General features: G+C 37.9%; 1 protein-coding gene across 1 annotated transcript in view; it reads left to right on the top strand.

Moving 5' to 3' along the window:
* The window catches only part of FUT9 (fucosyltransferase 9), a 133,301-nt gene that overhangs the window by 53,168 nt on the left and 53,561 nt on the right, over window positions 1–26,572 (top strand). Inside the window, 1 exon segment of the mRNA XM_044002155.1 lies at window positions 24,545–24,656. Coding sequence (XP_043858090.1) covers window positions 24,627–24,656 — 30 coding nt within the window. The 5' untranslated portion in view covers window positions 24,545–24,626.

Genomic DNA, 26,572 nt, shown 5'->3' on the forward strand with positions numbered 1-26,572 from the left:
GGGGAAGGCCAAGGATGACTTTTTATGTCTGTAGCTGAGGTGGAGTATAGTAGTAGATCTTGGTAATTTGAGTAGATTCAGTAGATTAGGGTTTTTGTTTGTTTGTTGTTGTGTTTTGGTTTTGGGTTTTTTTTTTTTTTTGGTGGTGCAATGAGGGTTAAGTGACTTGCCCAGGGTCACACAGCTAGTAAGTGTCAAGTGTCTAAGGCCGGATTTGAACTCAGGTCCTCCTGAATCCAGGGCCAGTGCTCTATCCACTGTGCCACCTAGCTGCCCCCTAGATTAGGGTTTTTGAAAAAAATATCAATATGTAATATATATGTTGAAGTTCCCTTATATTAACACAAGAGGTAGAAAGGAATGAAAGATTTTGCACACTCAACTCATTGAGAAATTAAGGAAATGTTCTTGGCATTGGGTTATAAGTTTGGATAGTATGAGGTTTAAAATGATGCTTTGGGGGTATTAACAATTCAATCTAACCTTACCAGGTATTAGTTTTCCAGTTGCATAGTATTATAGAATAGATTTTACATGACATAGAAATCTGGATTACAATCTGAAAAAACACCAGTATCCCAGCTCAGAGACATACCCGAGGCTATGGTCCAGTCTAGGGAAAGTTTGAAGATTACCCTGTGATCTCCATGCCACCAGTGAAATTCTGGTCTGGCCTCAGATCATTGCTAGGCTAGGGGACCCTCATAATGGGAGATTGAGTTCAAGGCCAAATGAGAGGCTTTTTTTCTCCATAAGTATCCTATCTCCTCAAATATATCATGACTCTTCAGGGCATGGACTTAAACAGTTACTATCTGTACAAAGCAGGAACTCAACATTCTTTGTTGATAGTTCTTATATTAAATTTTCATGTGACTGGAAAGCTGTAAATGGTAATTAAAGATACTCAATGGCATGGTCAGCATTCAAAAAGATCCTGACAAACTTAAACATTGATACAACTGTGAAAAAATGAAATGTAACAGAGATCCATGTTAACTTGGGTTTTAAAAATCAACTTCAAAAATACAAAATGAGGACAGCTAGATGGCACAGTGGATAAAGCATTGGCCCTGGATTCAGGAGGGCCTAAGTTTAAATCTGGCCTCAGATACTTGACATTTAACTAGCTGTGTGACCTTGGGCAAGTCACTTAACCCTCATTGCCCCCCCCCCACACACACACACACGCAAGAATCAACAGCAAAAATACAAAATGGAGGAGGCATTGTAAGGCAGTTGTTCTTCTGAATGAGATCAAGGGATGGGTTTAGTGGACCCTAAGCTTGTCATCATTCAATAGTGGGGCACAGCATCTGAGAAAACTAAAGCAGTATTAGGTTGTATTAATGAAAGTGTGTTTCCAGGTCTAGGAAGGCTATGGTTTTGCTATACTCTGCCCAGATCAGACTACGTCTGGGATATTATTTGCATTTCTTTCCATAATAGTTTGGGTGCTTGACTTGCAGTCAGGGAGACCTAGGTTCAAATCCTAGCTCAGATACTTACTAGCTATATCATCCTGGGCAAGTCACTTAACTTCTCAGTATCTCATTTTTCTCATCTTTCAAATCAGGGAGTTAGATTCAATAGCCTATAAGTTCCCTTCCTACTTTAAACTCTATGAGCTATGATCCCATGATTCTAAACTGGAAAGTATAGAAATGAAAGCAATCAAGATGGTGAGGGTCCTTAAACTCATGCAGTTTGAGTACCACTCAAAACAACTGGGAGAGTTAACCTGAAGAAAAGAAAAGGAACTGCTGATGGGGATTAGGAGTGGTCAGACACAGGCACAATAGTTATCCTCAAACATCTGAAAGCCTGATTAGGGGAATGAGACTAGTTCTACTTGGTTCCCAAAGACAATAGGCACAACAGGTAAAAGTTCTAAAAAAGCAAAATTATGCTTGATGTAAAGAAAAACTTCCAAACAATTAAGACTCACCTAAAGTAGAATGGAATACCTTTGGCCACAAGGGGTTCCCCCATTACTGGATGTTTTCAATCAAAGCCTGAATGAGTACTCATTAAGTATGATGTAGAAGGAGTTTGAGTTAAATATGAAAGGGACAAGATGGCCACTGAGGTACCAACAACCTCTGATATTCAGTGATTATAGTCTTCTCTAGGGACAAGTAGTATGGCACAGTGGAAGGAATGGAGAACTGTGAGTCAGAAAACCTGTGTTCTAGTTCCAACATCACCATTTACTTGTTTGTATGAGTTTAGCAATTCTGGTTCTTAATTTTGTCATCTATAGAATGGAGAAATGGCACTAAAGTATGGATTCTTAGCCTTGAGGCTTTTAACTTTTTTGAAAAATATTTGATAACTTTAATTATAATTTATTTTCTTTGTAATCATATATGTGTGTATATTATGCATTTAAAAGGGTTAATAGGCTAATGGTTAAATAGGTTTAACCAGACTGCCAAAGTGGTCTGTATCACAAAAACCTTAAGCCCCTATTCAAATATCATTCTAAAATTCTAGAGTTGTTATTCTAGAAATTTATTTTGCCTGAAATGTCTAAGCTTTATCTTTAATATTCTAATTTTTAATACTCTAATATTTAATGTTTTAATGTTCCATAGCATTTAATACTCCCAACTTTTTTATTATAGAAAAAGATGGTAAAATAATTTTCTAGTTTCAATTATTGTATTTCATAAGAATTAGTTCTAACTAAAATCCTATACATACTTTCATACAGAAAATAAACTTTTTTTCCATAGGAACATCTAATCCTTGATTAATTGCCTTGCACTGAGTTATTACAGCAACTGGGTAAAATGGATAACCTTCCATTCCCATTTAATATACTTTTTCATTATTTTCTGTGGCTTTGGAACTTTGATTTTTCTTTTAAAATTTTAAAAATTAATTGTAAATCTATTTCAGCTGATGCATCTAACAGTCAATGAGAATGCCCAGGAGGCCAATAAACCATGATTTAATTATCACTAATTAACAATCCCAATTGTACAATGCTAAATCTGGATTTCCTCCTTTGGGATAATTATAATCTAATCAAGTTCACCTTAGTTCCCTTACCATTCCATAAAGAAATATGAAATCGCTTGTTGTAAATGCTTCCCTAGGGAAAAAAATATAAAGTACATTCATAGACCAAGAGTAATAATCATTACAAATGCAGTTATTTTCTCCTGGAAGAAACACAACACTACTTGCCTTTGTGTTCTCTTTCTTTTTTTCCAAAATCAGACTGGCAGGCCTTCTTTTCCTACTTGTGCCCAGTAACTGTAATTCATCATCCTTATAATTCAGGAGATAAAGAGAAGAAAAGGAGAAATATTAAGAAACAGAAATGCACTGAATGGACCAAGGAAAACTCTGGTTCTCTCTACAGGTGTGAACCTAGTTAAATCACTTAACCATCCTAGGCCTCAGTTTTGTTTTGTTTTGTTTTTCATCTGTAAATTGAAAGGGTTGTGTTAGGTGGCTTCTGAGGTCCCTTTCAACTCTCCTTGTTTGTTCTCAGTATCATAGATAAGACAAAAGTCCTTGCTGTTATATAGTAGCAAGCACATTGACTTTGGAGTCAGAGGACCTGAGTTCAAATGCTGTTTCTGATGATTACAGTGTGACTTTGGGCAAATCACTTGATTTATCTTATCCTGAGTACCTTCATTTCTCAAATGAAGGGATTAGACTAAAGAGGCTCTCCTATCCCTGCCAGATCTGTAAATCAATCTCTCTCTCTGTCTTTTTAAATCATGCGTTTGTCACTACTAGTCTGACCTTAGGCAACTCATTTAACTGTTCTCAGACTCAGCTTCGTTTTCTGTTCTAAGCTTTCTTGTTCAAGTTCTAAATCTATATTCCTGTGAACCTCACAGAGCTTCCAGTTTAGAATTTATATAGACTCTTTCTCATTAGCCTCATGTCTGACAAAACTATTGTAACTTGGGGTTTCTTCTGGCTTCTGAAAATGTTCCATAACCTCAGCGTGGAGCTCTGAGGGGTTTAGGAATAAAAACTAACCAATTGACCATGAAATAACACATTCCATAGATATGGTTGATTCCACAGTAGTTCAGGAAGGTTTTGTAAAGATCGCAGACTTACAACTGGAAAGGACCTCAGAGGCCCTCTTGTTGAATTTTGTAAATAGGGAAACTGATGCCCATTTTAACTATGTGAACTTGCCCAAGGTCCCTCAAGTAGTATGAGGGCATCTTGGAATAGTGGAGAGGGGGACCTGTATTCAAATCTGCCAGTTGTTGCTTACAAACTATGTGACCTTGGGCAAGTCTTATAATCTCCCTTAATTTTAGCTTCCTCACCTATTAGAAGAGATAGGATTCAAAGGTCTCCTGCTGTGATGCTATTACTGAAGTCTACCAGACTTGAAGTGGATCACTTTTTCTATCTACTCTATCATGCAGTGACATTTGATAGCTAATGGAGACAGGCTCAGACTTTTCCTATCTAGATAATACTTGGATTCATTCTAATTTAGCCAGGATTAAAAGCTATTATTGACCAGGCTATGGAAATAGCAGACCATCCTTAGACTCTTTTTTTTTTTTTTGTGGGGCAATGAGGGTTAAGTGACTTGCCCAGAGTCACACAGCTAGTACGTGTTAAGTGTCTGAGGCCAGATTTGAACTCAGGTCCTACTGAATCCAGGGCCGGTGCTCTATCCACTGTGCCACCTAGCTGCCCCATCTTTGGACTCTTAAACATTTTGTTGGCCCCTTAGTGAAGATTCGAATTAAATGCTCCTGAATAGATATGAAACTATTTTCATGTCCACAGAGGCATCCATTTCCAAGGCATACCAAGTCAAGGCATACCAAAAACATGAAATTCCTTTTAGAATGGCAAAAATGGAGCAAAGAGGCAGACAAATAGAAAGAGAAAACCATAGAAAACTAGATGATTGGTATTATGATGATCACAGCTATGTATAAATAATATGTGTGTGCACAAACTTTCAACTACACATATGTGCATATAGTTCTGTGTACTCATGCACATGTGGCAGGTTTCCTAAAAAAAGATACATGGCTATTTATTTCCATAACATATGCCAGTGTTACACAATAGTTTAGAAACAGCTGACCTCCCTCCCTTCCCCCCAATAAAATTTCTTTAGTGAAGATTATAAAGAGTATTTTTTTTCTGGGCAGAATGCAATTATTGACTTGAAATTTAGCCAGGAATCCTTACTATGCTAAAAGGATGGGACTAAAAACAAAAAGTCTTGAATCTGAATCCTCTGTTTCTAAATCCATTCTAAATCTGATTCTAAATCTGTTTCTCTTTCACTATCACATACAACTTCTTCCACACCTTTCAACAGAAGACTTGTTCTTGGATTTTATTGACAACATAAAGGACATATGCCAGGAAATCCCTCTTCTTACCTACTCTACATTTGAAAACCCATCACCATTCCTGACTCTTTTATTCCATTCTTTAAAAAAGGAGTAATCCTTCAGTTTACCAAAACTGACCCCTCTAGTATTCCAGATCCCATCTTCTCTTATCTCCTCTAGTTTATCCCTTTTGATGATCCACATTCCCTCCCTCATGTTCAGTCTCTAAATATTATATAAATACTCCTAGCTGCCAGTACACATGCACTTTTGCCAATCCTTACAATAAAAACCTCACCTGACCCTACCTTGATTTCATGCTATTATCTTATAAGTCCTTTTTTCTACTTCCTCTCCTCTCATTCCCAGTCCCTTGCAATCAGGCTTCCCAACTCATCTCACAACTGATACTACTCTCTACATGGCTCCCAGTAGCTTTTAAATGCCAAATCTAATGGACTTTGCTCAGTCCTCATCTCTCTTGACCTATTTGTGACTTGATATTGTCAACCACTCACTCGAAATACTCTCTCCTTCCTAGCTTCTCATGCTAGTTTTCTTCTTACTGTCTGGCAATTTCTAAGTTTCCTTTTTTCATGGCTCATAATCCTTATGCCATCTCCTGTGCACAGATGTAACCCATGACTCTTGCCTCTGTATGTGTGTGTGTGTGTGTGTCTTTATTTCTATCTCTGTCTCTGTCTCTCTCTCTCTGTATCTGTCTGTCTGTGTCTCTCTCTCTTCCCCCTCTCTCTTTTTTTTTCTTTCTCTGTCCTCATGGTATATTACAGCTCAAAGTACAGCTTAGTTTTTATGAAAGTTTCTTTTATACTGTGCTTTTTTTTTTCATAGACCATGAAATGAGGTGAATCTCATAATAACCAATGTTTAGTTGTTTTAGTTGTGTCCAACTTTTTGGGCCCTCATTTGGCATTTTATTGGCAAAGACACCGAGGTAGCTTGCTATTTCCTTCTCCAGCTCATTTTACAGATAATAAACTGGTCACATAGCTAGTAAGTGTCTGAAACCAGATTTGAACTTAGGCAGATGAATCTTCCTGACTTTAGGTCCACCACTCTACCTACTACGCCACCTAGCTGCCTGATGATAACCAATATCTTCTCCCCGTTTTGATAGATTTAGAGGCAGCCTGGCATAGTAGATAGAGAGCTGACCTAGCATCAGAAGACCTGGGTTCATTTCTTGCTTCTGTTGCATAGTAGGCAACAAGATACAGTAGTTAGAGCTCAGGTCTTGGAACCAAGGAAGACCTGAGTTCAAATCCTGTCTCAGACTTCCTAGCTGTGTGACCTAGGGCAAGTCACTTAACCTCTTTCACCGTTAGTTTCCTCTTCTGTAAAATGGGATTAATGATTACTATTAGTACCTACTTTACAAGGTTGATGTGAGGGTCAATTGAAATAACTTGGGAAGTGTTTCACAAACCTTAAAGCCTATCTAAATGCTAGCTACTATATGAACTATGTAATCCTGGCCAAGTCAGTGCCCCAGCTTGTCTGAAAGAATAGGATGGGAGAAAAATAAGAAGCTACAGTGACTTTTTTTAATTTTCTGGCTACCTGAAAGTAAGTATAAAGGCAAATCACTACTCTTAGGCATGGTCAGGCTGTAATTAAGCAGTGCTTCTTTTTAAAAAAGAAGATTATGATTCATAAAGACTAGCTAGCTCCACCTGCATATTTGCTTTATGCTTCTTTGAATGAATGGCACGTCAGTGACCCAGTTCCCCAAGAAATGGGCAGCAAAGGTTAGGTACAACAGAAGTCTAATAAAACAAAAAAACTGGGAATGGTCTAGAAAAGTAATGACCCTCTAACAGTAGATTTTCTTTCTCCTTTCTCCTCCTCTCCTTTAGATGTCTGTCTCTACCTACCTACCTGATTGGAATATTCTTTCAGACCCAACTTGGATTTTTGAGAACCAAGGACTTTTATATTCTAAGTCCTTATGTAATTAGCACTCTGTAAAAATAAGAGTTATATAACCAGGATATGACTGTGAGTTTTGAAACCTGCTATTAGTTTTTGACAGAAAAATCTCTTAAACATGAAACATTTATTTAACCTTCATGTAGAATGGAAGGAGGAAAGACAGGAAGGGATGAAGGGAGATTGATTTGGGAATACATTCAAATTAAGACACAAAGAATACATTTATTTATCACTCAATTGGAAAAATCATTCCAACTCCCACATTCTGTTATTCAATTCAGTTCAATTCAACAAGTACCTGTAATGGATAGTTGAGATGAAAAGAAAAAAAAAACTAAAATTGTTCCTGCCCTTAAGCAGTTTACACTCTATTTGAGGGAACAAGGGCATAGTGACATGTAAATACAAAAATATTCAACATCAATATAGACAGAGTAATTTGAGAAGAGTAAGGAGAGAACAAGAATGACAAGCCATATAACTTCCTCAGCTTGCTCATCAGTAAAGTAGTTGGGCTAGATGGTGTCTGACATCCTTTCTCTATGTATGTAAATGAGGCAGGAGCAGGAAAGGCTTCTTTTTTTCTTTTTCTTTTTTTTTTTTTTGTGAGGCATTTGGGCTTAAGTGACTTGCCAGGGTCACACAGCTAGAAAGTGTCAAGTGTCTGAGGCTGGATTTGAACTCAGTCCTCCTGAATCCAGGGCCGGTGCTTTATCCACTGTGCCACCTAGCTGCCCCAGGAAAGGCAAGGAAGAGGCACTTGAACTGAGCCTTGAAGGGAGCTTGGAATCCAAGAGGGGAAACTTTCTAATTTTGAAGGACAGAAGTTCATGTATGGGATCAAGTAGACTCGGGAAACTTGCTGAAGTCAGTCTCTGGAATTCATCTAGAGAGGGTAATTTTGTCCACTTTCTCCACAAAGATTATTCTGTCAACTATGAATGAAGGGTTGGAGAGGGTAGACACAAGAGGAGGGAGAGAGATCGAACATAGAGTTTACGAAGGGGAGTAATGTACAATCAGCCTGGCCACAGATAGGTTGGGGTCAATATGAGACATCATGCTATGACGCATTAGGAGTGGAATTTCAAGGGTGAAGAAGATGAGTACCGCTATTTACCCTGGTCAGACCACATTTAGAGAAATATGTCTAGTTCTGTTATGGAGTATTCTGGTGAGTTAGGAAGGACATGGATAATGTAGACAGTATCCAGAGGAGGCCAATGAGAATTGTGAAGGTTCTCCACTCACAGAATCACCGTATACAAAGCAAACATCAAGGTGCTAGATTGGTTGTTGTCACCAAAGTGATGTGACTGCATCAGGGTCAAGGTCAGTCTGTGGCTGATCAGACCAATACCAGCTCAGAAAGCATTACCACGGATAGCACAATAGTCTGTATGCACATTTGGAGTGGAGATGTCTCCAAATTTGCTCATCTCACGTTTCTTTTGAGCTACTGAAGTTCTGTTTGCTCATAGACCATAGCATCATCTTTGATGTGGGCATGCCATGCTGTGCCAGTGTCTCCTATGTCTCCTCATTGATTCCAGGGTTCTTCAGCTTGACCTTGAGAGTGTCCTAGTATCACTTCTGATCACCACGTGAGCACCTACCTTGTGTGAGTTCCCTGTAAAATAGTCTTTTAGGAAAATGTACGTTTGACATTCAAACAGCATGGGCAGTGCATCAGAGTTGCACTCTGCAGTAGAGTTTGAATGCTTGGCAGTTCAGCTGGTGCTGGAAATACAAAGATAAATACTAAAGAATCCAAGTTCTCAAAGAAATCTGCCCAGACAGTATGGGAGAACTTTCCCAGGACTCTGGAATCCTCCACCTTCAGCAGCTAAGTCTTTTTGTACTAATAAGAGGAGAGACAAAGACCCAAAAGGAACCAGCCTTATGGCTTGGCTATACTTTCAGTTCACTAGGGGCCATTTACAAAATGACTGAAGCAGAAAAGGTAGGGTCAGTATTCCTTGAAGTAGGGATGTTTCTGACAAGAGGAGGAGCTAAGTGCTACACAAACATGTCAGGGAAGTTTGTGGTGCAGTAACAAGAGGTTTGGTATGGGGTGTTAAGTCAAGGGTAGGAGGGAAGCTCACTGGAAGCTGCCAGCCTCAGGAAACTGCTGGTATCTCTGGTGTTCATCTGGGGAAGGTGATTCTGTCCATTTCTCCCATAAAGATTATTTTGTCAGCCATGTGGATGAAGGGTTGGAGAGGCTAGACACTAGAAGGACGGATATTATGTAGATGTTATGATGTTAACAGACTGAAATAGGGTGGTGGTTATATGTGTGGAGAGGTGATAAAAGTGAATTATGTAGAGGTAGATAGAATGCATAAGGCAGTGAGGTAATACACTGGATAGAGCACCAGGCCTGGAGTCAGGATAGGCCTGAATACAAATATGACCTCAGACACTTAACTAGCTGTGTGAGCAACCCTAGGCAAATCACAGTCCTGTTTGCTTAAATTCCTCCTCTGTAAAATGAGCTAGAGAAGAAAATGGCCAAACACTCCAGTATCTTTGCCAAGAAAACCCCAGATAGGGTCACAAAGAGTCAGATATGACTGAAACAACTGAACAAACAACAACAGATAGAATGCATAAGACTTGTTACTTGTCTTTCTGTGAGTATGGAATAGGTAAGAATCTAGGATGATGCTGATAATAAGAACCTGAGTTACTAGAAGGCTGATGGTGTCCTTAAAATAAATGGGGAAGTTGGAGTACAGGTAGATTGGGGGGCAGAGGGGCAAGTTTATGTGCCTCAATTCAGCAGCTTCCAAAGCATCAAAGTGCTAGGGAATTGACAGTATAGGTGTGATATTCAGCAGAGAGATTTGGGCTGACTACAGATTGCAGTCTTGGATAGAAATAACAATGGATTCAGTTGATAAGTAGAAAAGTATGTAGGAGTTGATAAAATATCCAAGATAAAGAATGTAAGTAGAGAAAGAAGAGAAAACAGTACAGAATTGGGGGAATACCCACAGTGAGGGCATGGAAGATATTTGGTGACCCAAGAAAGGAAATTAAGAAGGAACCATAAAACAGACAGGCCGTGAAATAGAAGAGAACCTTGTCTTGAAATTCTAGAATAGAGAAAGTGATCAGGTCAAAGTGATGTTCTACAGTACCTCTTAGCTTCTCGGGCTTCGATTTCTTTTTTCTTTTTCCTTCTTTGGAGGCAACTGGGGTTAAATGACTTGCCCAGGGTCACACAATAAGTGTCTGAGGTGAGATTTGAACTAAGGCCCTCCTGAATCCAGGGCCAGTGCTTTATCCACTGTACCATTTAGCAACCCCCTTTCCTTTTCTTTAAAACACCATTCAAATTCCAATTTCTCCATGAGACCAAGCTTATTTCTCCCTCCTCCTAGTACCTTCCCTCTGAAATTACCCTTGATCTAGTCTGTATTTTCCTTTTATCTACATAGACATTTATGTGTAGTCTCCTCCATTAAAATCTGAGATCCTCAAAAACAGAGTGTTGTTTTGGCTTTCCTTTGTGCACTCAGCACTTGACACAGTGACCACATAGTGAGCACTTAATAAATACCTGTTGATTGATTGATTGTTGTAAGTTGAAGTTGACACTACAGCCATCTTTATGCAGGGAGCAATCATGGAGGCTACACATGGATTTTCAGAAGTCACAAAGATGAAACCTAATCTTGAGACTAGGCTGAAGATTCAGTCCCTTCCTTAATGAAGTCCTGCTTTCAGCAAATTGTTATATTGTCACCTGAGATACTGCTACTACTCTTTGGAAAGAGCTCAACCCGCATTTACTCACATATACCAGTGTATTGGTCTCCCCTTTACTCTGCCTTTAAGGTTACAAGCTACCAGGTAGATTGCCCTGTGAATATTTAATCAAATGACAAGTATTCTGTTTTCTTTGTTTTATAAATGTTTGACTGTAAAGATAAGGATGGCCCAGCTAAAGAAAGCAGAGACTCAAAACTTGACTCTGAGACCTCCTTCCCAAATTATTTTGTGTATAACTACTTCACATTTATTTCTCTTTATTCACTTTTTATTTATCATATATGTACTGACATAGTATCACCCTCTCAGTATGCAATTAGGGGTTGTTTTGTTCTTTGTCCTTTATCCACGGTGCCTGGGATATAATAAGCCTATATAAATGCTTGTTGATTGATTACATCATGTGTTAAAATAAGGTTGTAATATCTGACCTCGAAGCTTCTTCCAGTGCTGAGGTACTATGGCTCTATAAATAAGAAAATAGAGGAGGGAGTTGTTTTTCTTTTTATTAAGAAGTAAATGTTCATGGGGGCAGCGAGGTGGCACAGTGGATAAAGCAGTGGCCCTGGATTCAGGAGTACCTGAGTTCAAATCTGGCCTCAGACACTTGTCACTTACTAGCTGTGTGACCCTGGGTAAGTCACTTAACCCTCATTGCCTCCCCCCCCCAAAAGTAGATGTTCATATGTACATGTAGACACATATATAATACATACATACACACCAATATGGTTTAGCTAAAGTTTGAGTTGTACCTAACAGACAGTTGGTCATTGCCCATTGCCCACTGCACAAATCAAGTTAAAATCAGTACCAAATGAATCGATAGGTGGGCAACAAATGTTTTATCATAATGCTTGCTGCTCTCCTATCTTCAATAAAAGCGATAAAAAGCTTATTAAAACACATTTTTATTCTCATAATAGACCTGAAGCTGGGAAAAATAATCTATCAGGTAGAAAAGTAAGGTAAACTATTCCATTTCATGGGAAATATAGACAATAAAGAACAAAGACCCAATTAGTAGAAAGAAATCAATTTGGAATTTTTCAGTAAAATACTGGCACAACTCTAGAAAACTGATTTTCTCTAACATTCACTTCTGTTTGTATTCTAGGAGGACTCCCCACCCCCACCATGCCACCCCCTTTAAGATACATTTGTTTGCCTATCTACACATTGGAGCAATATCTGCTTGAAGAGGGATTGTGGGTTTGTTTGTTTTTTATCGTTGTTGATGGCAGGATTTATTTTTGTATCACAGTTCCTGGTACATAGTAGGTGCTTATTAAAAAGAGAGATTTCATCAGTCTGGGTACTCCCTGAATGGACCTAATCACAACTCTTTAAGAGATGGATTAATGGGTCTCTCCCCATAAATAAATCATCCTTTCTAAGTCCCCATAAACTTAGCTAGGCTGCTTCTGAATTGAATAGCATGTAAATCCATTGTTGTTAGCCGCAAGTTTTTGTTGCATGTGTTTGGCCTTTGAGAACCTCTGAAAGCACCATGATAGGGCATCAGAGTAGGACTTTCAGGAAGAATAGATATCTCTAACAAATAGGATTAGCATTAAAACTAGTGATACCTGCTTTGGATTTCCTGGTTGTGTGGAGGAGTTGGGATGAGGTGTCTTTTAAGATATCCAAAACAGTCAACAAAGTCAGGGTTAGCTAAAGCAAGAAAACAGTATTTTAATTTTTTGCCTGCTGAAAACTCTCCATTGCCTCAATATGACCAAATGATATCTCAAGTGCTTACCTAGTGTTTTGTTTAGTTGGCTTAAGCATACAGGGTTTCTTGGGTGAGTTTATGGTAAATACTATGGCTGCTGGTCATATTTATTGGTATATCTAGACTCTGACTTCCCCCCAAAGCCTAGTTCTTTTCTGACCTACTAATATTAAAAACAATACTTTATTTTTGTTTTTGCTTGGGGGAAAGGAGAACTACCTCTTTCTATGTTACATTTGCATTTTAATTTATTGCCTTTCTAAGATGGATTTCTTTAGGCTAGTCATGGCCAACAGCTAATCGAAATCTGTCACTCAGTGATAGGCAGTTCTATTTTTCTTCTTGTCTTTCTCACTGTTGTGTTATCTTCCTCTGATAGAAATGATTGAATTACTAATTCTCCTTGAGTAATAACTGCTCTGTATTTATCTTGGATTTCTGGATTTTTGGAACAGAAATTCCCTCAGTTGAATCCCCTATACTGCATGCTTCATGAGCCTTATTCCAGTATTGGTCTTCAACGTAAGGAGCCATGATGCCTTAAAGTGAAGTGTTTTCCTTCAGTCAGATAGTTAATCTCGTTTGATACCACACTTCTAAATTTACTTTGCAAATTGGAGTTCAAAGCACTTTTAAACTTCCATGTTGTACATCTTGATTATGTTCTTTAGAAGAATATCCTCAAGGAAAAGGAAGGGAATATAGAAGGGTGAAATAATTCCACTCCCTACCCTCCAGGTCAGTTACTGAAAATCCTAAACTCTTTATCTGAGACTTTTTTTCATTGTCTCAACAATCTGATGTTCTGGGCCCCTGCAGACTGGTCCATTGACTCAGACTCAGTATTGGAACACAATGGCATACTCATGGCCTATAAAATATTTAATGAAGAGAAATTTGAATGTTCAGTAGTTTCAGTTGTGTCCAATTCTTCATGACCCCATTTAGGCTTTTCTTGGCATAGATACCCGAGTGGTTTGCCATTTCCTTTTCTAGCTCATTTGACAGATTTAGAAACAGAGGTAAGCAGGATTAAGTGACTTGTCTAGGATCACATAGCTAGCAAGTGTCTGAGGCCAGATTTGAACTCAAGAAGATGAATCTTCCTGATTCCAGGGCCATCACACTATCTACTGCACCACTTAGCTTCTCTAAAGAGAAATTTACTCAACTATGAAAACATCAGTCAGAATACAACATTGATTCATGCTGACAAGACTTTCTTCTATCTCCACATCTGTGATAGCAATGTGCTCAATCAGAGTTCTGATGGGCTGGCTTGCAACTGAACATGCAGCAAGCCTTCAAGCCCTGACTTTCCATTGCCTGGGACTCTTTTTTTTTTTTTTTTCCCCTTGGGTGGCCGGTTCAAGCCCTAGTCTCCAAGACCAATAAGATCCCAAAGACACATCTTCCTCTACCTCTAGAAAGAAAAACCAGCCCAATCTAGATAAAACATGCTCCTCTTAACACAACTGAATAATTCAGATTTTTTAAACCTGTTTTTTCCTCCTAAATTAAACACATAATTAGGAGAAGTCATTTTAGTTGTGGGTATACAGGTGAATTTTTCTTAAAAGTCCAAATTGGGGCAGCTAGGTGGCGCAGTGGATAGAGCACTGACCTTGGAGTCAGGAGTACCTGAGTTCAAATCCAGCATCAGACACTTGACACTTACTAGCTGTGTGACCCTGGGCAAGTCACTTAACCCCAATTGCCTCATCCAAAAAAAAAGAAAAAAAAGTCCAAATCATTTGCTTTTTTTGAAGAAAGGTCCATCTGCATCCAGGACTATATGTTAAGCAAAATTCAAATCAATAATTTCCCTTTAACATTCATTTTTCCTATTTTCTTCATCTCACATAGTAATCTCAGGAACACAGATATTTTGCCTTTCTAAATTATACATGTACTATCAATGGTGTACCAGCTTGTACCAGCTCAAAGGCCAGTTGTTAAAATTTTGCAGTGCAAGCATTTGTGCCTAGGGAATCAGCAAATACTACAAATTAGCATTTCATTTATTGTTTTGTTGACTGTATAGACTTAAGAAAGTGATGGAGGAAATGTTAATAATACAGATTAAAATTTAAAATGTGTCATGCATACATTTTTTTCAGAGAGCTAATTATTAAACATTTACCAGTACACACCACATGCTATCTCTTATGTTTAGAAATAAACATCAAGTGAGTAGGATTAAGGACCTCTCAAATATGAAATAATTGAGGTTTACTTGCCTTTTCAATCTTCTCCCTCTAGAAAGATTAATTCATTAAATAGACATGCATTAAGTGCCTAATGTATACAAAACAATTATTTACTGAGGATACAAAAATATATTATATATGTTATATATTATAATATATTGGTATCTAGGTGGTACAATGGCTAGAGTGCCAAGCCTAGAGTCAGGACAACTCATCTTCCTAAATTCAAATCTGGCTTCAGATACTTACTAACATTGGGTAAGTCACTTAACCCTGTTTGCTTCAGTTCCTCATCTGACAAATGAGATAGAGAAGGAAATGGCCAACCACTCCAGTATCATTGCCAAGAAAACCCAAATGGGGTCAAGAAGAATCAGACATGACTGAAATGACACAACAACTATATTATCTATCTATCTGTCTATCTGTCTATCTATCTATCTATCATCTACCTATCTACACACACACACATATATAAAGTTACATATTCTCAAGCTTACAATGAAATGATCAAGAGAGAAGGAAAAAAATAGGAAACACGTGCATAAATAAGCATAGAATGAAGAAAAACTGTGAGTTCTATCTGAAGTGATATGAGGAATCTAAAGAGGGGAAAGCTAAATTTCATCAGGAAAGGTTTTATGGAGGAAACAGTACTTACATTGGGCCTTGATCCCAAGAATTCTTGACTCCCAAGTCATCCGTCATCCCATTCATCAGTCCCCATTATTTCTCTGAAAAGAGATAGACATACTTCATTTGGGAGTATAAAGAGCCATTTTTTAGTAGAGGAATACATTTTCCTCTTTCTCTGAGAATAATAATTAAGTCATTACTGTCATTCTTCACTACTGGAAAGGGTATAATGATTGATCATTCTGTGATTTAACTCCCAATCCCTGTGATAACCTAGAGACCAGGGTCTTAGTCTGTGATCCAATGAATTTGTGAGAGGGGTGGGAAGAGATTATATCTTTATTTTAATAAAATAAATTTCTAATGTGATCCTTTATATTTTGTAGTATGCATTTATAAACATTCTGAGAAGTGGTTTGTAGATTGCCAAAAGGGTCCATTGCCCAAAAAAGGTTTAGAACCCTTAGACTAGAACAAAACTCCCTTCCTAGGAAAGCTTTCCTCTACATGTATTATATCCCTCATTAGAACCTAGATTGAATAACTCAGTGTGGGGGATTGTGAAAAATTTGGCAACAGTAAAAGGTTATGTATACCTATTTTTTACACCTATATGCCTGGGGTCACATAAAAATGTCTTGGGCGAAAATGGGTCTCAAGTGGGAAAAGCTTACATTCCTACATTCGAGTATAAGCTGCTTGAGGGCAACAATTCCCTCATTTTTCTTTCTGGATCCCTAGAACGTAGCACAATACCCTACACATAATAGAAACTTAATAAATAAATAACATCAACAAAGGAATGTAGAAAGGGAATTAAAGAGATAGAAAAGAAAGGAGGGGCAGCTAGGTGGTACCGTGGATAGAGCACCTGCCCTGAGTCAGGATTAACTGGGTTCAAATCCGGGCCTCAGACCCTTAACACTTACTGAGCTGTGTGACCCTAGGCAAGTCACTTAACCCCAATTGCCTCACTAAAAAGAAAAAAAAGAAAAGAAAGGAGCCAAGATATGAAGTGATGTAAAAGCCAAATGAGATTTTATATTCAATCTTGGAGGAAATAGAACATTGGAGTTTATTGGTGGGAGGAGGAGTGACAATGTGAGACCTGCACTTTAGGAAAATCACTCTGCAGTCTCAGTGGAGAATGTACTAGAGTTGGGAAAGACCTGAGTCAGGGAGACCAACCTGCAGGAGACTTTTACAGTTGCCCAGCAGAGAGCTGATGAGGGTCTGCAGTTTCAGAGGAGAGACTGCAAATCTTCTAAGTTTCATTCTAGAATCAGTGCAGAAAGGAAGAAATACCATTCACATAATTCAGGATGATAGCTCTGAAGCGCTTTTCTAATATCAAATGTCTGAATGTTAGAAATAGCCATTCTTTTCTCTTTTATTTGATGGACTTCCTCACTTCATGCCCAAGATTTCATTGTTGCAGTCTATCTTTTTTCTTTTTTTCTTCTTTTTTAAATCGCTGAAGGCTATAAAATCTAGTTATCTCTTGACTTTTAATTTAGGGTTTTGTGGCAGCTGAGGTGCCTGATTGCACAGGAGGCCATAATTGCTTCCAGAGATATCTCTCTTACTTGCTGGGACTGATGTATTTCTTCTTTTCAAGTGGAATTATAATGGAAGTACTTGCAAGTTTTAACAGCCTTTCTTTGGCATAGTCCAGGACTGATAATTGTCCTTCCCTACCAGCAAATACATCAAGAATCTCAACTAAGTACTAGACTATATTATACTTGGGGCTTGATTGAATAGGGGTCCCCCCCCCTTTTTTTTGTATAGCCTGGGAAGAAAAGATCAGGAACATTGGACCATACCTATTAACCTAAGGTATTTCCCTAGGCACTTTATAGTGCATTGTAAAGAGTACTGGATTTTAGGACACATAGGTCCTAGGTTCAAATCCTTCATCGGCCACTTCTTCTGTGACCTTGGCCAAGATATTTAAACTCTCACGTCTCAGTATATTCATCTGTAAAATAAAGGACTTGAACCAGATGGCCTCTGCCATCTCAACATCTATGAGTCTGAAATATTTTAGATGATATCTTAAAATGCATGTGAGTCAACAAGCATTTTTTAGCATCTGCTTTGTTCCAGGCACTGTGTTAAGTGCCTGGGATATACAAAGAAAGGCAAAACATAGTCCCTGCTCTCAAGAAACTCACTGTCCAATTGGGAAAACAACATTGAAACAACTGTCGTAAAAACAAGTTCATACAAGATGCATTTGAAGTAATCAACAGAAGGAAGGCACTAGAATTAAGGGGCACGTTATTAAATGTACCAAATAACATAAATAGACTTAGTTGAATATTAGGATCATAGATCTAGATCCGAAAGAGGCCTTGTAAACCATTTAGTCTAACCCCTCATTTTGCAAATGAGGAAACTGAGGCTTAGAAAAATTAAATAACTTTCCCAAAATCATTCAGATAAGTACCAGAGGTAGGATTTGAATCCTGGTCCCCTGCCTCAAGAACCAATGTTATTTGTTACTGTAAGAACAACTCTTTTATCCTGTCCAAACTTGAATTTTTCATTTCAAATTTTGCAAGTAAAACATGAAAAAGGGTCTATAAGAGTCATGATTGTTTTCTTCCACAACCAGTCTCATTTGTGGGATCAATGGGAACCAATAAAAAAAGGGATGCAAAGCTATATGTGGCAGTTCACTGTAAGTTTGGAAATGAAAGGGAGAGAAGCCAAAACTGTTCCCTCTATGCCCTGCTGCAGAAAAGTTTGACAGTAACTTAGAGAAGAGTTTAAAAGGGGCTTTTCCCCTGTGTGTTTCCTCCCAGCTGTCCTTAAGAGCAGTCATGGGACACCTATTGGGAAAAAGTCAGCTGATAAACATTTATGAATATCTTGTTATATTTTTATATCATGTGTTTATTATATTATTGTTTTGCTTATTTTGTCACAGGCACTGTGCTAAGCTGTAGAGACACAAAGAAAAGCAAAAGATGGTCTCTGCTTTCAAAGAGCTCACAGTCTTAGGGGGGAGACCACATGGTTATTTGCAAATAAGCTATAGCCAGAATAAACTGGAAATGATCTACAGTGGGAAGGCAGGAAGAAATGAGGAACAAGTAAGCTTCACACCTTGTAAAGGAGTGAGAAGAGGAAAACAAAGGGATCAAAGTTTAACTTTGCATAGGATCCTGAAAGGGACCTCTGACACAACCCATTCATATTTTTTTTGTGTGTGTGTGTGTGTGAGGCAATTCGGGTTAAGTGACTTGCCCAGGGTCACACAGCTAGTAAGTGTTAAGTGTCTGAGGTCGGATTTGAACTCAGGTCCTCCTGACTCCAGGGAGGGTGCTCTATGGGGCACCATCTAGCTGCCCCCCCAACCCATTCATTTTAAAGAGGAAACTTGAGTCCCAAAGGAGTGATTTAATTTGCCTGAGGTCACCCAGCACTCATCCAATTAACATCAGTGATAGTACTGGATTTCAAATCTGACTCAGAGACAACAATCTTTTCACTACCATGTAAAGTAATGGAAGAGGATATAAACTTGGGGATCTCTTAGTCTAATACAAAAGAGAATTCCTTCAGCCCAACTGGAATGATGCAGAGTAGACATTGCAAAAATAAAACAGAACAAAAAGAAAAGAAAAGAAAACAGAAGCCAAGAAACAGTAGAAAGGGAAACACAGGGTAAGGCATAAAGACTTTTGGGAAAGAAACAACTGGTCTTGCCTCAAATATTCCAACTTTTAGTCTGTGAGGTCTGAGGTTGCAACTAGTCCCAGCAGAGGTGATGATGCCTTTATATACATGTACACATACACATACACATACACATACACATACACATACACATAAACACGTGTGTAATACAATACAATATAATATAATAATATACAATTTCTCTGCTCCACAGAACTCTAGGTTAGTCAGTTAGCAAGCATTTACAAGTAACTATTATGTGCTAAGTCTTTGAGAAACAAAGAAAATCAAAACACAAAACAAAACAAATAGCCCAGGGGCTCACTATTTTAAGGTGCAGACAATATGCAGATAACTATAAACCCGGTGTGTTCCAGAGCAACCAGTGGGTTGGAACAAAACTGGGAATGTCTTCTTGGGGAAGGTGGAATTTTGGATGAAACCTGAAAAAAGCCAGAGGGCAGAGATTAGGAGAAAGAGAATTTCAGGAATGGAATAAAAACAGTGAAAATGCTTGGGCTCAGGAAAGGGTGTGTCCTGTTTGAGGAACATCTGAGGAGGCCACTGGATCTCAGACCGTGTGGGGAAGAAAATGGTCTAAGACGGAAAAGGTAGGCAGACTCTAGGTTATAAAGGGCTTTAAAAGCCAAAGAGAAGATTTTGTGTTTGATCCTGAAGGCAAATCAGGACCTACTGAAATTTACTTAATAGAAGAGGGCAGGAACAGGAGGGTGAGGGTCAGATGAAGGGGGGGTGGGGAGTGTGGTTCGACATGATGAGGTCAGCACTTAAGGAAGATCAATTTGAGCTGTGAGTAGGAGTACAGGAATGCTTGAGGTAAAGAAACCAACCAGTAGGCTATTACAGTAGTCCAAGTGTAGCAGTGTTGGAGAGAAAGAGGCATGTAGAAGAGATGTTGGGAAGGTAAAAATGGCATGTCTCAGCAATAGATTGAGCATGGGGAATGATACCTCACTTCCTACCCTGAGTGGCTGGGAGGTTGGTAGTACTCTCAGTAGTAATAGGGAAGATAGGAAGAGGAGATGGGTGAGGTTGGGGAGAGAGACAATGAATTCAGTTTTGGAAATGTAGGCCTGTTCCTGCAAAACTTATCAGATTAGAAACTGAGACCCATGAAGATGTGACCTACCCAAGGTCATACAACCAGCAATGAAGAGAATTAAATCTGAGTCTACTGGCTGTCTAATGTTACATTTCTTGCACCTGACTGGCTTGTTCAAAAATTATGATCAGTAAATTATTTAGCATGCTAATAATATCTTGAATGTATAAAATTGTCTATAAATGTAAAGTATTGTATCCTTTTCTCATTACACAGAATTATGGGTCTAAAAGGTATGTTTGATAATGTTCTTGCTGCTTTCTGCTCTATTTTTATTGAAATTGTTTTCATAATTTAAAAAAATTCTTTGCCTCATCCCTCTGCCCCAAAGTGGCTATGTAAGTTACTCATAGATGATTGGGGAGGGGGGGAGGATAAAGGGAGAGAAGGAAAGAGAGAAACCATAGAGAGAAAGAGGGAGCACACTGGCTCCGGCATCCAAGGACCTGTTTTCAGATACTACTTATTATCACTACTAATGGCAAGTCATACAACTTGTCTCCTCATCCATAAAATGGAATGGGAATCAGTTGGACTAGATCTCACCTCTGAAGTTTCTTCTAGCCCTAGATAAACGATCTTAAGAAGAGGAAGATTAAAATCAGGTGTTCTGAGAATGTTTTAAAGTTCAGAGTCTTAAAGAGATCTTAGAATCCATCTAGTCTAGTATCATCCTCTTTTGCTTAGGAAACTGAGACCTTGGGAATTAATTTGCCCAGCATTACATAAAGTAAGTAGCTGAGTCAGGATTTGAACCTGGGTCCTCTGATTCCCTCTGTCATGTCCTTTGCACTGTAGTATACAGTTTTCTCATAGCTTCATCATGTGTGATGCTGTAAATAAATGGTTTTCATTCAATTTCATTATCTCTCTTAGGTTATGAGAAATGACCAGATTTCCCCTATGAAAATAGTGTCAAGATTTTTAAATTATAGAATATTTAAATTGATAGGAACTTTAGTTCAGCTTTCTAATCTTACAGACAAAGAAACTGAGGCCTCAAGAGACTTTCCAAAGTTACACTGTTGGGTGACATTTAGTTGGTGCCCTTCTCAGTCCAGGCCTCCTTCTAACAGTGTCTCCCACAAGGACAATTGAATCAAACCCTTATAAGAGGAAGATATTGAGTTTCTCCTCACTCTGTTATTCTAAATAAATATGGTTCATTTATTAAGTCCTTAGTATTGTGGTAAAAGAATGGAATTTGGCAAATTCCATTCTTTTACCACACTATATTCCAGGTGCTATAGATATTAAGAAAAAAATGAAATAGTCTCTGCCTTCAAAGAGCTTACATTCTAGTCAAATATAATATGCAGTATAATAATATATATAATATACAGCAGAAAATGGATTTGTTCAAGAATATAAGGCTGTAGGGGTCACTTTGAGATCCTCTATCTCTACACTTCTTTTTGCAAAGTATCACTCACATTCCTCAAACTTATGTCCTTCAAGAGTGTCTTAATATTATACTTAAAATACTTAAAATCTATGGGAAGAATATATATATACACACACATCTGTGTATGTTATGTTTGGGGCTTTGGGAGAATCCTATCATTTATAAGGACTGGTCAGGTTTGGGAAACTTTCTACAGTGCTTCCAAGTTTCATGATTTCATCAGTGTGGTTAGACTCTGCATCAATTTATATCACAGCCCCACTTCTTAGAGAGACTATGTAGTATAGTGGAGAGAGAACTGCATTTTGGAGGAGTAAAGATCTCAGTTCAAATCTTGCCCCTGATGCCTGAACAATTGTTTAACCTTTCAAAGCCACAGTTTCCTCATCTGTTTGTTGGAGATCATAAAAATACTTGCTTCAAGTACATTTTGTTTTGGAGTTGGAGTTTTTTTTTCCCCAATTTTTAAAATGATATTTTTCTATCTTACTAAAATTCCTTTTTAGTTGCTATAACTGAAAAATATTATCCTTGTGACCAATCTTCTGATTATGAGCTTTTATTCATTTATCCAGGCAAGTTCTGGGATGACAGAGCTCATATGCTCCTGGGCCAAATGCCTGAAGATTTCTCACAGCTTTCTGTGACCTGGAGAAATTTAGATTGTGCTGATGTTTGATGTATCAGAGCAGGACTTTAGAGGAGGACTTTGCAAACCTTCATAAATTAGACAGGGTTAAAAATCTACTAAGGTCTTTAAAAAAAAATCTCAAAGTGAGATAAAATTTCAAAGTGATGGGAAGATACTGTGTTTAAGAATGAGCAGGTTAATTAGAACTGAGTAGTTAATCCTAAGAACCCACTTCAAAATCATAAATGATAGGGACTTTTTTATAATTGGCATTCGTTCTAGACATGTTTCCCACAACAGAAAGTCAGTACGTTACTTACTAGGCACTTTTCGATTCTGACATTATGGGTTTACATTAGAAACCATTCAGATAGTATATCAATAACTATCACTTATATGATGATTTAAGGTTGGCCAAACCCATTGCATTTGTTGATCCTTACAACAACCCTGAAAAGTAGGTGCTATAATTATCCTGGTTTAACAGAAGAGGAAACTAAAGCTGAAAAATGTCAAGTGACTTTGCCCAGGGTCATGTAGTTAGTAAGTGTAAAATTATCAAGTATTTATTTTATCTCTATCCCACCCCCACTGGAAAAAAAAAGAAAAACAAAATTCTTATAATAAATACTAATTGGGGGGGGCGGGGCAATGAGGGTTAAGTGACTTGCCCAAGGTCACACAGCTAGTAAGTGTCAAGCGTCTGAGGCCGGATTTGAACTCAGGTCCTCCTGAATCCAGGGCTTGTGCTTTATCCACTGTGCCACCTAGCTGCCCCCACTAATTTTTTTTTTTAATTCCATATTGGCCACATCCAAAGTTTTAGATCTCATTCTGCGTATTAGTCTGTTACTTCTCCAGCAAGGAGATGGGTAGCATTCTTCCTCATTGTTTCTTCTGGAATCATGGTTGATCATTAATTTGAATGAGAGTTCTCAAGTCTTTTAAAACTGTTTTTACAATATTGATGCTATAGCATCAATGTTCTCCTAGTTCTGATAGCTCCACTCTAAATCAGACTATACAAGTCTTCCCAGCTTTCTCTTAAACTGTCTTTTTCTTCATTTATTACAGCACGACAATATTCTATTATATAACCATACCATTATTTGTTCAACCTTTCCCTAATTGATGGACAGCCCCTTAGGTTCTATTTCTTTTCTAATACAAAAAGCTGCTGTACATGTTTTTTTCTTGTACATATAGAAGCTTTTCCTTTTATCTTTTTTGGGGTAGAGGCCTAGTGTTACAGATGAGTGAAAGGGTATGCACAATTGAGTAAATCTTTGGCTATAGTTTCAAATTGCTTTCCAGAATAGCTGAATCATTTCACAACTCCACCAGCAGTGGATGCATCAATGTACCTGTTTTTCTGCAGCCCCTCCAACATCTGTCTTTTTTCTTTTTTGTCAACTTTGCCAATTTGATAGGTGTGAAATATAGTCTCCGAGATCTTTTTCTTTGTATTTCTCTAATTATTAGAGATTGGTGCATTTTTTCATGCTTAGAGATAAGTTGAATGTCTTTCCTTAAGAACTGCCTGAGGAAATATTTTAATTCATATCTTCCAGATTTCAAGTACGGTATTCTATCTACTGAGCCACTGAGTGGCCAATTCTGCTAAGCATCATTTTTCCTTGTGAAAATTCAGATTGTGCTTTGTAAAACTGAGCAACTCTATTCTCTGTAGAGCCAGCCAGGCCATTTTCTTTAATCACGCTTTGTTACAATGCCATATTGAAGTTAAGAGTGAGATGTGTGTGCTAAATGTTACTAAACTGATTATTTCCATTTTTCTCCTTAATATTATCCTTCTGAAATACTGTCAGCATTTGTTGAGCTCTCATTAAGTATCAATATGCTATAATGATGACTGAAAAGCTAAATTCTATTCTTGGAAGTATGATATTGAGACAAATATTTGCAGTGTTAAGGACTTCTTTCAAACTGCTTTTTCCTTTTGATTCACTCTTCATTCCTCTTAAAAACAAGCTGCAACCACTTAATTCATTTGTAATTTGTATTTTAATAAACAGGATTAATTCTTGGCTGCTCTTAATCACCTCCATACTATAATGGGTGGATTGGACAAGAGAATTATTGCCACAGTGTAATCTTATGGTATTCCTGCAGTACACCTTGTACAATGTAAGTAAAACTTTTAATGTGATATTTATATTATCTGACACCTAAAGCAATAATTTGATAAGACAGAATATTCTTTTGCAGCTCTTTATTAGATATAAAATATTAATCCACTTGAGTATATGATCTGGCTGAGGGGAATTATTCACTTCTCTCAGGTAGAAAATCATTTTATGAGGGGCAAAAAGAAATGTCTTTAATTTCTTAATCACTTCTGTGACTCTAGGGATAAGGAATGATTAATCAACCGTTCTTTTGATGATCAGACATTCCTAGGAGACAGAGTGATCATTAAGATCTGCATACTTCATGACAGTAGTTTTGCTATGACTTCACCCCAGATATTATGTTCTTGATCCATACTTTTAAGAGCAGGGCCTCATTGGTTAAAGTAAAAATCTGTTGTTTTTTTTACCCGTCAGTCCCATCTGCACCATCCAGACAAGAGTTCCTGGGACATTAGCACCATCTATCCAAGGAAAAAAAAAACAATTCTGAGATCATTTGAAAAGAGACTGGCTTTGGAGTCAGAGAGCCTTTTTCAAATCCTGCTTTTCACATTTACTGTCTATGTGACTTTGAACAAGTCAAGAGACCTTGAAGTTCCCTGTGCCTCAATTTCATCACCTGTAAAATGAGAGAATTGGACTAGATTCTTTTGGAGGTTTCTTTCACTTTAAATCTATAATCCTAAAAATCCTCCTGATTTATACCAGGCAATAAGGTAGACTAAGTAGATATTAAACATATCTTTGCACCTGAATGTCTTTTTCAGGTTGCTTCTTTTTTTTGGGGGGGGGGAGGCAATGAGGGTTAAGTGACTTGTCCAGGGTCACACAGCTAGTAAGTGTCAAGTGTCTGAGGCCAGATTTGAACTCAGGTCCTCTGGAATCCAGGACCAATGCTTCATCCACTGCGCCACCTAGCTGCCCCTGAATGTCTTTTTAAAAATGGAGAAAATGCATAGGACCTAAGGGGAAGTACAAAAGGAATGTGACTGAGTCTATGCAGAGTAATTAGCGGTTCAACTCATCATGGCCAAGTTGTGTAGCTCTGGGGACTAAAAGATGCCCAATTAGTTATCTTTTCTAATAGTGAGTCCAGTAATGGATTGACTATCATCTGAGAACCAGCCTAAGTTTGAAGAGGCTCAAAGGCAGGTTGGCTGAAGAGGAATTAATTTTTCAGGTACTTAAAGACCATCTAGTAAGACATATGGGAGTTGCAATCTTCACCAGTGGAGGATCTGACCAAACCACCAGAATTCATATATTCTCAAAGTATCAGATTGAATATTTAATTGTTCTGTGTGAATAAGAAAAAAAAATCAAAGTGTGTGACTCACTGAATTGACCCATGTTAGTAAACCCAGGTGTGAACTGAGATTTTACATCTTTATTCACTTATAGGAAATTTTATTTGCCTGTGTTAATGGATAATGTGGATCATATGATTATGTGAAATCTACAAATATAATCCTTATATCTCAATTTCACCAAAGGAATTGAGCTTTCTCCTAATCGTTGAGTACCAACAAAGTAAATGCATTTGAATTTTCTCCTCTTTTCCTCTACATTTCTGTCTCCTGGTGGAGGTGCTAAAAAGTAGACAAATGATCTAACCATAGTAAGAAAAATGAGAAGAATGGTTCTCTGGGTGATTCTTAATTTGGATAACCTGTCCCTAGACAATGAAATGGTGAATTATGAATTCTGGATGAAAATAGCTCCCATCAGTAGCTGTGGACCAACACAAAAGAGGAAAATCCCCTTAAGACATAAGAATCTCATTCATTTTTAATGCAGCAACCTCTCTCCTTTGCTCAGAAATAGCATAGCATAGTAGATTAAGAGAAAACCTAGCAGTCAGGAAGAACTGGGTTCAAGTTGTGTCTTTATTGGCTAGGTAACTAGACCAGG

The sequence above is a fragment of the Dromiciops gliroides genome, chromosome 4 (genome assembly GCF_019393635.1).
Source record: "Dromiciops gliroides isolate mDroGli1 chromosome 4, mDroGli1.pri, whole genome shotgun sequence".
Lineage (NCBI taxonomy): Eukaryota > Metazoa > Chordata > Mammalia > Microbiotheria > Microbiotheriidae > Dromiciops > Dromiciops gliroides.